Source organism: Desmodus rotundus, chromosome 4 (genome assembly GCF_022682495.2).
Source record: "Desmodus rotundus isolate HL8 chromosome 4, HLdesRot8A.1, whole genome shotgun sequence".
Taxonomy (NCBI): Eukaryota; Metazoa; Chordata; class Mammalia; order Chiroptera; family Phyllostomidae; genus Desmodus; species Desmodus rotundus.
This window is the reverse complement of record NC_071390.1, coordinates 64,265,974-64,281,134: the sequence shown is the minus strand read 5'-3', so window position 1 is coordinate 64,281,134 and position 15,161 is coordinate 64,265,974. Positions and strand designations below refer to the sequence as shown.

General features: G+C 33.4%; 1 protein-coding gene across 1 annotated transcript in view; it reads left to right on the top strand.

Moving 5' to 3' along the window:
- Positions 1-15,161, top strand: part of WAPL (WAPL cohesin release factor) — a 92,379-nt gene that overhangs the window by 65,689 nt on the left and 11,529 nt on the right. Inside the window, exons 5-15 of the mRNA XM_053922211.2 lie at positions 116-211; positions 1,644-1,796; positions 2,070-2,206; positions 2,912-3,023; positions 4,843-5,070; positions 8,166-8,277; positions 8,644-8,741; positions 9,953-10,029; positions 12,722-12,897; positions 13,222-13,337; positions 13,700-13,861. Of these exons, the coding sequence (XP_053778186.1) occupies positions 116-211; positions 1,644-1,796; positions 2,070-2,206; positions 2,912-3,023; positions 4,843-5,070; positions 8,166-8,277; positions 8,644-8,741; positions 9,953-10,029; positions 12,722-12,897; positions 13,222-13,337; positions 13,700-13,861 (1,467 nt within the window). The remainder of the gene's footprint in view (positions 1-115; positions 212-1,643; positions 1,797-2,069; positions 2,207-2,911; positions 3,024-4,842; positions 5,071-8,165; positions 8,278-8,643; positions 8,742-9,952; positions 10,030-12,721; positions 12,898-13,221; positions 13,338-13,699; positions 13,862-15,161) is intronic.

The following is a 15,161-nucleotide window of genomic DNA, read 5'->3' as shown; positions in this document are numbered from 1 at the left end:
GGGTATATGCTTATGCATTTATATTATTCATTATGATTTTATTTAAGAGATGAGACAATTTTATAAGAATGCAAAATATGGAAACAGTTGACCCTTTTTTTTTTCATTCCTATAGTCTCCTACAAAAGCTGTATATAATGCCAGACATTGGAATCATCCGGACTCAGAAGAACTACCTGGGCCACCAGTAGTAAAACCTCAGAGTGTCACAGTAAGTGAACTGTACTTTTTAATTTTGTGTTTGTTTGATTTGCCATCTTTGTACATAATTGGAAAGTCCCAGACTTCCCTGTTTAACAGTTTATTTTTTAAAATTATTTTTAGCGAAAGGGGAAAGGAAGGGGAAAGAAAGGGAGTGGAACATAAGTTGGTTGACCTCTCACATGCCTCCAGTTGGGGACCTGGCCAACCACCCAGGCATGTGCCCTGACCAGGAATCAATAACCTTTTGGTCTGTGGGACAATACCCAGCCCACCAGTCAGTGCTAACAGTTTCTTTTGGACTTCCTATCTAAAATTTTGTGGCTTCAGTTTGAGTCTTTGGAAAAGTAAGGAAAGTGGACAGAATAACAAAAATTCTGGTCTTACTAGGTTATAAATAAAAGCCTTAAAAAATATTCGACCACTTTTTACTTCTGACCCACATCTTAAAGAATTATAGTATTTAGTTTTAAAAATGCAAATTAGTCCATATTTGAAATTCGTATTAACTATTAAGAACTGGATTATAAATTATATCTTATATCTATCTTCAAAAGTGGCTTCGAGTGGTTAATTTGCTTTTTAGAGGACTTTTTCCTGCATTCCTGTAATACCTTTCACTTCAAAACACATTTGAAAAAGATTCTTATCAAATTATTTTCTTCAGAATAACTGGTAGGACCATACATTAATAATTCTAGATAATGATAGCACCTCAGTCATCTGGAGCTATCAAAGATTGAGTTCTTTATAAACAACAAAAGTCAGGCATAGAGATCTTTCTAAAATATAATGTGTAGTTAGTTCCCTCTCTTCTTAAGTTGAGTATATTAAACTCCTTTTGCTAGTATAAAACACACTGTGCGTGTATTAGTAATTAGTGGTTCTTTATCCCTTCTGATGGTCCTAGAGACAAATAAGGAATAATAGATTGTGAGAAATGTGAAGTTTGAAAAAGAACAGAAGGAATTCCTGAGTGGTTCTTTTATAAGTAAGACCTATATTAATCTTACCTAGTAGTGAACGAAATTTTAAAATATATTTTATTACTGCCCTGACTGGATGGCTCGGTTGGTTAGAGAGTCGTCCTGTAACCAAAAGTTTGCCAGTTTGATTCCTGGTCAGGGCACATGCCTAGGTGGCAGGTTCAATCCTCAGTCGGGGAGTGCATGTGGGAGGCAGCCAACAGATGTTTCTCTCTCACATTGATGTATATATGTCTGTCTGTCTGTCTCTGTCTGTCTCTCTCTCCCCCTTTCCCTCTCCCTCTCTACCCCTCCCTCTCTCCCCCTCTCTCAAATGAGAATGAAATAAACCTTTAAAAAAAATGCCTTATGACCTTTCAGAGGTGTCCTCCCATCTTTTTTCTTAAGCTAAATTTGCTAGGTAGAGAAGATGTTACTATTTTTTATATGTTTTAGAATAACTACCTTTTTTAATAGGTAAGGCTGTCTTCAAAGGAACCAAATCAAAAAGATGATGGAGTTTTTAAGGCTCCTGCACCGCCACCCAAAGTGATAAAAACTGTGACAATACCTACTCAGCCCTACCAAGATATAGTTACTGCACTAAAATGCAGAAAAGAAGACAAAGAAGTAAGCAGCCATATAGTTTTACTGCATGTGGATAGATTTCTGTATGTAACATTTAGCTTTTTAATGTCTGATATTCACAGCTTTGAGTATGAATTTAATCTTGTGCTAGTAGTACTAGTGTTTTAAAAACATCTTTTAGTTGCCATGTAATGATTTTATACACTTAAATAAAGTACAGCAAACCCTGTACTTTAACTAAAGATTTAACATAGATTTAACTAAATATGCTAGTTCATAGTTAAAAAAGAGGTGGACTTATTTTTTTCTTGGCAGTTATACACTGTTGTTCAGCATGTGAAGCACTTCAATGATGTGGTAGAATTTGGTGAAAACCAAGAGTTCACTGATGACATTGAATACTTGTTAAGTGGCTTAAAGAGCACTCAGCCTCTAAACACACGTTGCCTTAGGTAAGCTCTCCTTTTTATGTTTAATAATTGAATGTATGCTATAGCTCATTAAAATTTTCCAAGTGGATAGAGCTAAACATTTGTGATTTAGTTATCGTGGATGTAGTTTATAGCCAGTGATAATATGTTAAAATATGATTGATTTCTTTAAGGGACTTGATTTTACATGGACAAAGGAAAGTTGGATGGTCATAGCCTTTTAGCATAGTATATGCTTCGGTTTTCAGATTCTTGAAAGATGTGTTATGTTAAAGAATCTTTTAAGTTATTTTTCAATCCATAATTTTAGACATGCATGTGATAGATTCATTTAAGCATGTTTTAATTTGGACAATCTTTTGCATACTATAGTGGATTGAGTATCTTTGAATTATCCAATCAGAATGTAGCCAATGAAATATTTATATCTTCATGTATCAAAGGCTTTATGAAAAACACCTGAGACTTTTTGCTTTTAATGGTAGTAGAATATAAGAAATAAACTGAAGATGATCGTTTGTTATTTATATAGTTTAATATAACATACCTAATTATATATTAGGCACGAATCAGTTTTTAATAATTTAGTTTGCCCATCTTTATATTATGATCTGCACAAGCAGTGCTTTGACAACCCACCCCCATTTGCTTGTTTTGGTATTGTGCAAAGAAAATACTAACGCACAGCTATTTTTAGTCTCCCTAACCTAGTCTGTTTTCTTCCAGTGTTATTAGCTTGGCTACTAAATGTGCCATGCCCAGTTTTCGAATGCACCTGAGAGCACATGGAATGGTAGCAATGGTCTTTAAAACTTTGGATGATTGCCAGCACCATCAGGTATTTTTAAGTTTCTGGGGTTGAGAAGCAATATTTTAAAATTCCAGTCTATATGGTTATTGACAAATACCTTTATTTGATACTCACATGTAAATATTTCCTAAATATTGGTTGAGCTTTAGTTAAATATGTAGAGCTTCATGCCAGAAGTTATTGCTTAATCATCTGAGATTATTTTCTCATGACAGTTTTTCCTTTTACAGATCTATACTATTAAAACATTATTCAGCCCTTGCAGGTGTGGCTCGGTGGATTGAGCTCTGGTCTGAGAACCAGAAAATTGCTGGTTTGATTCCTGGTCAGGGCACATGCCTGGGATGCAGACCAGGTCCCTAGTTGAGGCATGCAAGAGGCAACTAATGAATGTTTCTCTTGCACATCACTGCTTCTCTCCCGCTTTCTTATTACTCCCTTCTTCTCTATCTAAAAATAAAATTAAAAAAATTATTCAGGTATCATAGCTAGCATACCATATCATACTAGATATTTAATTCTATGAACACTGATAAATTAAAAGGTACTGGAAAAAATTTTTTACTACTCTTTGATATTAATAGCATGACAAAAAAGGTTTTGAATGTTTTTTAAAAACATTTTGTCTGGATGTTGAATCTGGCTCATTGCGAAAAAGATTCATTTTGACTGATGCATTCTCAAAAATATGTAATAAAAGTCATGTTTAATGTTTCTGAGGTTAGAAAATAATCACTAATTATTATCAATAGTGGTATTTTAAGAGGGCTTTATTATATTTTTGTTCAGGGAAATCATGTTTCAAATGCAGAATAGGATACACAATCTCATACTTAGTCTTCTGAAATGGAAAGCAACGTACTTAACCTTGAGTGAGAATAACTTCATTACCAAGTTGTAACAGATATAGAACAATGAGAGGGGGAAAGAGAAAAGAACTGTTCATTTGCTTTGTTATGCAGTTATAAGAGGACCAAGGCGTTATTAATGTGTTCTTGGGGGGACCTCCCAAGGCCTCTACTGTGTCATTCTAATTTCCAAAAGTAATTTCTTGTGTAAGCATCTGATTAGTCACTTAGTCTGAAATCTCTCCACTTTGGGGGATTTAAAGTTTAAATGTTTACATAGTTAATTGTGTTTCTGTGCATTGAAATAAGTATAAGTATACAGTGTTATTGTATGTTTGAATAATGTTACATAAACTATATCACTTTTATTGCTTGTAGATTTTACAACTTATTATAAGCAAAGTGTGTTGATGTGAATGATTTTGAGAACACATAATTTTATTTTTAATTACTTGGTTCAACCAAACCTGATTGGTTTATTTTAAAGAAATGATCTAAATGTGTTTATTTGAGCTTATTATTTTCATATATTGACACAGACTGAGTTTTATTTATTTTACAGGAAAAAAGTAGCTAAGTTTCTGATACAGATTTTAAAACACAGATTACTGATTTTGTTAATTGAAATTGGACTTTATCTGCTTAATCATAGAGAATAAGAGTGAAGTGTATTGTAAAATAGGATTATATAGAGAGAGCTAAAAAAAATATATGTTCTGTAAACTCTTCATTTAGCATGGAATGACCAAAGAAATATGTACCTCTACTTACATTCTAGCTTTGGAGCATTCATGTAGGGGAGATCTATAGAAAGCAAAAATTTAAACAGCAGTACTTTGTTTGTTTAATTCACGTTTCTATAGAATATTTTAAGAGGTAGGAGTTTCAATAAATAAAACATTTTTAAGGTTTCCACCATGTAAATAAATGTCAAAATGGTGTTGTTTCCTGAAATTGCCACTAATTGATCACATTATATTTTTTGGGGTCTGTTGAAGAATCTGTCCCTTTGTACAGCTGCCCTCATGTACATATTGAGTAGAGATCGTTTGAACATGGATCTTGATAGAGCTAGCCTAGATCTAATGATTCGACTTCTAGAACTGGAACAAGATGCTTCTTCAGCTAAGCTACTGAATGAAAAAGACATGAACAAAATCAAGGAAAAAATTCGAAGACTCTGTGAAACTGTACACAACAAACATCTTGATTTGGAAAATATAACGGTGGGTTTCCTCCTCCTTTCCACTATAAATGAAAATTACTTTAAGAAAGTTTTTAATTAGTCACAGCAAGTGTGTGACTTTGGACAAATCATTTAACCTCTTTGTTTATAATTCAGCAAATTCTCCTAAGATTTCGGTCTGAGCATAATTTCTGTTCCCGTCTGAAATTCCTAAACTCGCTAATTTTTTATTACATTTTGCCTAGTCCTTTTCTCTTGATTATTTTTAATATAGAAACTACATTTAAGCTATTAGGAATTTGAATTCTCATTCTCTCTGGATTTCTGCTATAAGGATTCAGAGAATTTGCAACAGCCATTTTCAATGAGCATTCTCTTATTCCAGAGTATCTCCTGGTGTCTCGTTAACTGCTTCAAAGAACCAAGACTCAGAAGGAACATTCCAAGACACTTCCCTCTTTGGAGCAATGTCCCTCATAATTGGGGTCATGGCCAGTTGGCTACCCTTACGCTCAACATGTCTCTCTCCAAGTTTAAGATGACTGTGCTGCTTTTTATTGATTCCAATTCTTTTTACTTATACAGTCAATAATATCCCCTGAGATTAATGGGCCAGTGGAAGATAATTTTTCTTGTCACTTTGAGAAAATAAGATTGTTTGTATGTAACCTGACTTTCAGGTATTTCCAACATCAAAACTATAGAAACAGTGTTTTTTTTTTTTTCCTACTACCCACTAAGCTGAAGACTAGTAATTGCCTCAAAAATTATAGAATGATTTGTTGTGCTAGCCAGATATGTCTTAGGGATATTGTTGTGTTTGGTGAATATAGAATAGGGAGTTTGGGCAAAGTGGGGCTTGAGGGGGAAAAGCAAGTTAGCTTTAAAAGACAAGATACAAAATCGACATGTACTATTAAGTAGTACTTTTGATGTATTAAAGTTAGACAAATAGTATTTTTATGCTCAGATGGTAGATAAATGGTCCCTCTACCTCACCAAACTGTTTTTAAACCACTTTACAAGTGTATTAGTAATTTATACTTTTAATATTTTTACAGCATATGCAAATTTTTAGTAATATAAAAATAAATTTGAGTGTATAATTTTTATTTGCTGCATAACTGAATAAATAATAAATGTATGTTTATGGGTTTGTTTTTTTTTTTTTGCGGGGGGGAAGGTCTCCCATATTGTTCAACCTTTAGATTCTTTCCAAGTATTTGGCATTAAATAAGATTATAAACTTGTTTATTGAATTTCCTCCATAGTTTGTTGAATTTATTAGGATGGTAAATGCCAGCATAGTAGTTTTCTTATATTATGTTGAATAGTTTACTCATACGATTAAAACCAGAACAGAGTTGCTAATTTTAGAATATCTTTTTCCCTCCTAAGTTAATATTGTTTATTTTAAATCTTAAGTAGACATTGTTTATATGGTGACTGTCCCTTGTGCATAAGTTTTGTTTTTTTTATTAATTATTTAATTTCTTCCTTGAAGTATATTGCTACTCCTGATATGCCATGGATAATTTAAAATGTTGCTATTATAATGTTTTCAGATACAAGTCAAATAACAGAGCCAATCTGGCTTTGCTTTCCCTCTTTGAGGACTATTTCAGTTTTCAAATAAAATGTTTGAATTGTAGACTGTGTTAAAATGATAGTTTATAATACACTGAAAATAGCCTAAAATGTCAACAATTCCTTTAATACCAATAGAAACAAATGATAAAGTTCTCGTTTAGTTAAAAACTTAGGAACCTTTGCCATATTAACATCAAATTAGTATCCCCTTTCTTCCTAAATAAAGAATGCCTCATTAGGCTTCAGATGTGACTCATGAGCCTACCTGAGCCAATCTCAATCAAGTCTTTCAGGGAATTAGAATGAGAATTGGGCAAAATGGAATGTTTTTATGGTATTGAATTTTAGTTATGTATTTGTCACTTTGGACATCAACCTTGTTTTAAAGAGTAGGCTAAAATGTTCTAGATGTCTTCTGAATCTGTAATACTAAGATTTGCTGGTAAGATGTGTTTTTTGCATAGCTAAATACCTAATATATATTCAGTTCCAAATAGGCCAGGAGGACTTAATGTAAATTTTCATCTTTTAAAGAAAAGAGGCTTCGGGAAAAAAAACAGGTCTTTTCAGCTTCATGCTGAAGTTCCTAATGCAATAAGAACCAGATTGCTCTTTGTTGGGGGCTAGCTGTATACTTTTAAAAAGAAATATGGTAGAAGTTAAAATAATAATTAAAGGCAAATAGAGAGAAAAACTTCGGCCTGGCTGTAAATGTAACTTACTGTTCTGTGTTTCCTCTAGTGGTGGTCCTGAATCATTATTTATGTATAATTTTGGCATGGTGGCCACATGATGTGTATCCAAGCTGCTAACCCTGCAATATAAAATTTAAGCTTGGTAAATCTGAAACACTAAAAGTAACAAAGGATTTTTATTTGGAATAGATAAGAAAATATATATAATAAGAAGAAAAAGATAAGCAATCTTCAGGCAAATAAGAAGAATTGACAGGGGAAAGGCAGTTAATTAATATGTGAAAAATACTGAAGTTTACTATAATTGGAAAAATACAAACCAAAGCAATAAGATACCATTTTTTTACCCTTAGGAAAAAATTTAAAGTGATTAGCTTTTGAGGATTCAGGGCAACTGACACATCCACACTTTGCTTCTGGAGTATTACTTGTTATGGCCTTTGTGGTAAATTAACCCAATAAATTGATTTACATTTAAATGCATGTATACTTCAATTCAACAGTTCCACCCTTAAGTCTCTATACCAGAGAAATAACACCAGTATATATTTCATTGAACTGATAAATGATAAACTGCTTTTAATAGGTTTTCTCTATGAAAACAATTTCATAGTTAAACATTTCTTCAGCTTAGACTATTCACATAAAAATTAAAATCACTTCAGTTTTACTTCTAAAAGCACTTACTACATTATAAAGAATACTGTGGGGAAAAAAACAAAAACAAAAGAATACTATGGGCTTGTAGCATGCAGTGAACTTTTCTAAAGATAATCTCAGAATTATTGAAGTGTTGCCTCAGAATCATTGCTAAGAGTGAATCTTCATTAATGGTACTTCTGATTTTTAGACTGGGCATTTAGCTATGGAGACGTTACTGTCCCTTACTTCTAAACGAGCAGGAGACTGGTTTAAAGAAGAGCTCCGGCTTTTGGGTGGTCTGGATCATATTGTAGATAAAGGTAAGATAAATACATGTATAACATTTTTATATATTACTTAAAATCCTGAATAAAATATTTTATTTACATAATTAAAAAATAATGGTATCAGGTTGAAAAGATCTGTTCTTTTAGTAGCATCTTGCAAATTTCTTAACTTTTAAAGGAAATGCTGTTAAAGCTTTGAAATTGGGTAGTTGTAAAATAATTACAATAAATTAGTCTCATACATTTTAGCATCTCACAGCGTAAAACTTAGAATAAATAATGTTCAGGGAGGTTCCCACATATTCATAGCGTATGTACAGATGGCTTTTAATGTTAGTTAAGGGAGTAGGTATTGAGATGATGAGACGTACTAATGGATATCCACTTCTTTTCTTCTAGTGAAAGAATGTGTGGATCATCTAAGTAGAGATGAGGATGAAGAGAAACTAGTAGCCTCATTATGGGGAGCAGAGAGATGTTTACGAGTTCTAGAAAGTGTAAGTATGGATAACTATTTGGGGAAAATTATTTAACCTTAATTATGACTGTATGAGATTGCTAAATCACTTATATTATATAGCTCTAGGGTTTTACTTTTTTAAAGTCCAAATTGAAATTGTATTCTTTGAGCAACCAGTGTTAATGAACAAGTTAAATGAAGAGCAGTTTAGTCTTCTAAGAATACTTGCATGTCAAGTTTGTTTATATTGCCAAGTGTTATTAATATGTTCTTTCCTTAATGTGGAATTTTGCTTAAATATCTTGTTTGAGGAAAATGATACTTAAATGCAGTCAGATTATTTAAAGAAATTAATAAGGATTTTCTTGATTTAGCCATTACTAGAGTCAGATTGTTTATAATCACAGTTTATAATAATATTTGGTATTAAATGATACTGTTGAACTATGTGCCATAAGTATATTTGTTCTTTTGCTTTTATGAGTAACTACCCAGTTCAGTGTAGATTAGAATTTATGCTGCCCGTGAAGTTCAGGATGCATGTTTGTTGATTAGATTGGAGTAGGTAGGTACTTTTTGAAACGTCTGTGGGAAAATAATCCAGTATAATTGAAAGTTTCTGGCCCTGGCCTGGTAGCTCAGTTGGTTACAGCATCATCCTGATACATGAAAGTTATGGGTTTGATCTTGGGTTAGGGCACTTATAAGAAGCAACCAATGAGTACATAAATCAGTGGAACAACAAATTAATATCTCTCGATGTCTTTCTCTTTTTATCTCCCTCTGTCTTAAAACAATAAATAAAAATGAAAAAACAAAAGTTATGGCATTGTTGAAATTAAAATTGTTTCTTCTCTTCTGGAATGTGTCAGGTACATTTCATAAACATGGCAGAGGTGGGCAAAAGTAGGTTTATAGTTGTTCACACGTAAATAATACAATAAATGATAATACAGTAATAAACATTCATATACTCATAACTGTAAACCTGCTTTTGCCAATGCCTGTATATTTGTTTATTCTAATGAATCCATTTAAGTACTTTATTGTGTAAGAGACAGCTCTTTTAATTAATAAAGTGATGGCTCTATTATTTTAAATCTGTAACATGTGGGTTGTTACTCCCTTAGATGACAAGGACTGAATTTTCTCATCTTTGTGTATTTTAGAGCACCAGGCATAGTGTGTTGTATGTGAATGAATAAAAGTTATGGATTGCCACAATCATTTCAAGATTTTTCCTTTTAGGTAACAGTGCATAATCCAGAGAATCAAAGCTACTTGATAGCGTATAAAGATTCGCAACTCATTGTTTCATCAGCTAAGTAAGTTTTTCTGAAATACTCTTTTTAAAGCATTTGGATTGATTATAAAGGAAATTTGATTGTGTCACTTTTCTTCCTAAAATACTTCTGTCTGTTGAATTCTGTGTACCAGAAGCAGTATAGTATAGTACAAGTTAGGAGTTAGGAGTACAGACTCTGGAGCCAGAAAGACTGAGTGTGTCTTCCATCTTTATAACTTCAGCCCCTGTAACTTTGGGCAAGGCAGTTATTTGCTGGAAGTTCTTCAGAGGGGTATTACTCAAGGTTGTTGTTACAATAAAAAAGAATTAATATACATGTTATATGTAAAATTATGTATAACTTTTAAAATGTGCATATTAAATAAACTCAATATTAAAATTTTTTTATTTTTAAAATGTCTTGTATGTTTATATATTATGAACAATATATATCAAAAGAGTTCATACATGTGTGTGAAGTCTAGAACAATGCTTGGTATATAGTAAACAGTAAGTAGTAGTCCTTATTTTTATTATAAGTGAACTTCACTATTCCTCTTCTGCCCTTTTGTTATACCTGTTTTCCAGATCTATATGTAGCTCCTTCCCCCATTCTACACTCTCTCAGCCCAAGTTTTATGACATTGGGCAAATTCTATCACCCCAGTACAGCAGCCTCTTCCTAATATCTCTACCCTAATTCTTGATATCTCTGGCCTCTAGCCTGTCCAATACAGTACCACAGGGGGTTAACCTTCCTCAGATATCTGCTTTATAAAATAATCCCAAACTCCGAATCCCTGTGGTTACTTACTGTTTTTGCATGTATGTCCAAAGTCCTTAGTATAGTGTCAGAGGCCCACTAACTACCTGACTCGTTTTTTTCAACTCCTTATTTTGGAGAATTTCATACATGACAAAAGGAGATGAAATACGTACACATTATTGAGCTTGAATAATCATTGATCATGTCCAGTCTTGTTTCCATCTGTAACCTATCCATTCTCTCTCTTATATTATCTTGAAACAAAGTACAGATTTCTTATCATATCATACATTTAGGTACATGAAAGAGGACTCCTTAAAAATATAACTTTATTAATTATTTTCATACCCTATGTATTAATTGCTTAATATTATCATATGTTTAGTCATTCAATTTCCAGTAGTCTCTAGTTTCTGATAGATTTTCTTAATCTATAAATTTCCCCTCCATCTCTTATGTCTTGTAGTTTTGTAAATTTTGTATCACATAGTGTACCCTTAAGGTGTGTGTTCTAGTTTATTTTACCCTGTTTTACCCTCCCTTACCAGGGTGTTGTTGCAAGTTAAATCTGTTTCTTCTTTGTAAAATGTCTTTTGTGTATTTTGACTCCTTACAAGGACAGGTTTTAGCTGTTTTGTTGTAATTAGGAACTTTGCTTCAAATGTCAAATGTCTTAGCAGTAGAGATCAGAGCTGAATATTTGTGAAAGTTCACTCATCTGGCTTTTTTAACTTTTCTGTAGAACCCTGATAAATGTAATAGCATATTGAGTGCCCTTCTCCACTCACCTCTCAACCCAAACTTCGATATAGCTCAGTACTACTTAAAGGGAGTTAACAATAACAGCATGGTAGTTCTGCCTAACATCCCTAAACATATAAATAAATTATTTTAGATGAGACAATGAGGAATACCTTCCTAACCAAAGAATATGTTTTAAGGAGTAACTGGAGGGGGAATAGATATGGTACAGTTTTCTTTAAGGGTTTTGTGTTGGTATAATACAGTAAAACCAACCAACAGAGTCAGCTTACATCATCTCTCATCTTTCATGTCCTCCTTAATGGACATGGTGATTTAAGGATAATCTTCAGAAATACTAGACCTGCTTGAGCATCGCTTTTTCTTTTTTGGTCATTTTGGGTAGCATGTTGAGAATCCAGGGGTGCAGCTGATACCTTGATGTCTGCCAGAACACATGCATATATCAGTTAAATGACCTCTTATCATTTGCTGTAATACTTATGAAGTATTTAATACCCATCTATACAAGGCTATTTATTATGCAATATTAATATAAATAATATTCTCTACTTGCTAAGAGCATGCACTCTAAATGAAATTCAAAATGTTTAGTGTTAACTCTTAAAACTTCCAGCTTGGCCCTGGCTGGTGTGGCTCAGTGGACTGAATGCTGGGCTGCAAAGCAAAGGGTTGCCAGTTCTATTCCCAGTCAGGGCACATGCCTGGGTTGCGGGCCAGATCCCCAATGGGGGGCGCACGAGAGGCAACCACACATTGATGTTTCTCACCCTTTCTCCCTCCCTTCCCCTCTCTCTAATAAGTAAATAAATAAATATTAAATAAATAAATTAAATCTTTAAAAAAAACCTTTTAGCATCTTTGGGGAGGGATTGTGGTAAGTTATTTGTGTTGGAGAGATTGGTAAAATGGGAGACAACTATAGGTAATACAGACCTGTACTGAGTTTATAATTTAACTTGACCTAGAAAAATCAAAATTATCAATTTTTCCCAAAATAAATCAAATGTAGCAGCTAGTGTGATACCAAACATACTTGGTACCTGATTGAATAGTTGATACATTATAGCTTTGGGAATAAAAAAATAAACTAATTTGGCAGCATTTATGACAGATTTGAAACATTAAAGTCTTAAATAAATGGAAATTTTTAGTATAACTATTTTTGTTTAGCATAATAGTCTACATTTTGTTTTCTCTTAAGAGCATTACAACATTGTGAAGAATTGATTCAGCAGTATAACCGTGCTGAGAACAGTATATGCTTTCCTGATAGCAAACCTCTGCCTCAGCAGAATGTAACTAACCATGTGGGCAAAGCAGTGGAAGACTGCATGAGGGCCATCATTGGGGTGTTGCTCAATTTAACGAATGATAACGGTAAGTAATGTTTTTTATGTATGTTCTCATTGAAAGATGGTATATTTACATGTAAAAATAAGTTATTCCCCTTATTTCTTTTCTTAATGTAGTAATTTTTTAAAATTGCCATCATGTAATTTGTTTATTCATATGTAGATTTAACTTTTCAGTTGATATTTTAGAACCAGCCTAGTATCTTGGCTTGGAAATATACTATCAAAAATGTATTTCAAAAAAGAAGTATTTCATTTCTAACTTTAATACCCTTGTTAATAAATATTGGTTGTTGGTGTCATAAAGAAGAATCAGTAACAATTTTCACACTCATATTTTCTGTTTTAGAGTGGGGCAGCACCAAAACAGGAGAACAAGATGGCTTGATTGGCACAGCGATGAACTGTGTGCTTCAGGTTCCAAAGTACCTACCTCAGGAGCAGAGATTTGATATTCGAGTGCTGGTGAGTTGAAGTGACTGTTTCAGAAATGAGTACTTAAGTACTTGATTGATGATAAAAACTTCATCTTAGTTTTGGGGTTAGAACCAATTGTTTGCTATATTGTGGGTTTCAGTAGATTCCTTACGAACATAATCCCATGGTACAAAAGGGCCCTATGAAGGGCCTTATGTACAAATAATAAATACAAAAACTAAAAGTGGTGAAATCATTCTTTGGGAAAACCGTACATGCTAGTTTTTAATTAATTTTGTGTATGGCAGGATGCTGATTAGGTTTCTAGTTGCCAATAAAAGTTACGTATATTGTGTTCATTTGCTTTTAATTCTCACCTGTGGTAATAATGCATGTTTTAATTTTTGTAGGGCCTAGGTCTACTGATAAATCTAGTAGAATATAGTGCTCGGAATCGTCACTGTCTTGTCAACATGGAAACATCGTGTTCTTTTGATTCTTCATTCTGTAGTGAAGGAGATGATAGTTTAAGGATAGCTGGACAAGTTCATGCTGTTCAGGCTTTAGTACAGGTAAGCAACAAGTTAAAACTAACAACTTCAGTTTGTTGCATCTGTCCAATTTCCTTATTAGTTGTACCTTCTCCCCCCCATTCCCCTCATCTTTTCTTCCCTCTCTTTTTTCCCACCTCTCTCACTCTCATTCTTCTCTCACCAGTTCAGCAAGGGGTACACTGGGTTAGAATGAACACCCTTATTTACATTTACTCTCCTGACTGTATTCGACTGTTGTAATCACTTCTTAGACGTTGTTAGTGAAAAGCATAAAAAGCATATTTATGAGTCAAAAATAGATTATTAATAAAAAATTAGGAATCAACATCCAGCCTCACCTTATCCAGTATAAGTCCTCAGTCATTTATTTATTGGTCTGACCTAAGTGTAGGGCCATACTTTTCAAAGTACATCTGTGGAGTAATTTTCTGGCTTATGAATTGTGTCAGAAGGTATATATTTAAAATTGATGTCCCCAGTTCACCCCACCCCAATCACCAAACACACACTCCCCCCTCCAAAAAAAAAACTGTATGAGTTGTTATTTTTCGACAACGGTGGGCATTATACTTTACTTTTTGCCAGTCTTACAAGTTCCTAGCTGCCTTTGTCATTTCCTTAGATCGCATATATTTAGATAACAGTTTGCATATATTTATAAGTGTTAATGATACATCCACTTCATTGTTTCTGAAGCCTTTGGTAACCTATTAATCATTTTGGCCTTTCTGAAACTAATAATGCTTGAACTATATCTTCCAAAAGTAATCCACAAAAACTTGATCTTTTCCTTAATGTAATTAGGAGCCCATTCTCATCTCTTATTTTGATCTCAAGCCTTTATACTCTTGCTCTAGCCAGTGGGACCCAGTGGTTAGAGCGTGTACTGTAATCGAAGGGTCGTAGGTTCAGTTCCTGGTCAGGGAAAATACCTAGGTTGTGCGCTCGCATCCCAGTCCAGGTGCATGTGATCCTCAGTCTGGGCCCATATGAGAAGCAACTGGTGCTTCTCTTTTGTATTGATGTTTCTCTCTTCCTCTCTCTTTAAAAACAATGAAAAAAATGTCCTCGGGTGAGGATTTAAAAAAAAAAGACTTCTTTTTTTTTTTTAAATTTTTAATTTAAAAATTATTGGGGATTCCTAAGATCTTTTTGTTTATGTATGCTCTGTGTTTCCATATTTACTGAATTAGAAATCAAAACTGAGAAAATTATGAAACATAGGCACCCATTCCATTAGCCATTAGAGCAGTGATACAATCACATGATATGCATTCTGGAAAACTCACGAGAAAATGAAAGAAGTCACCTTGACCTC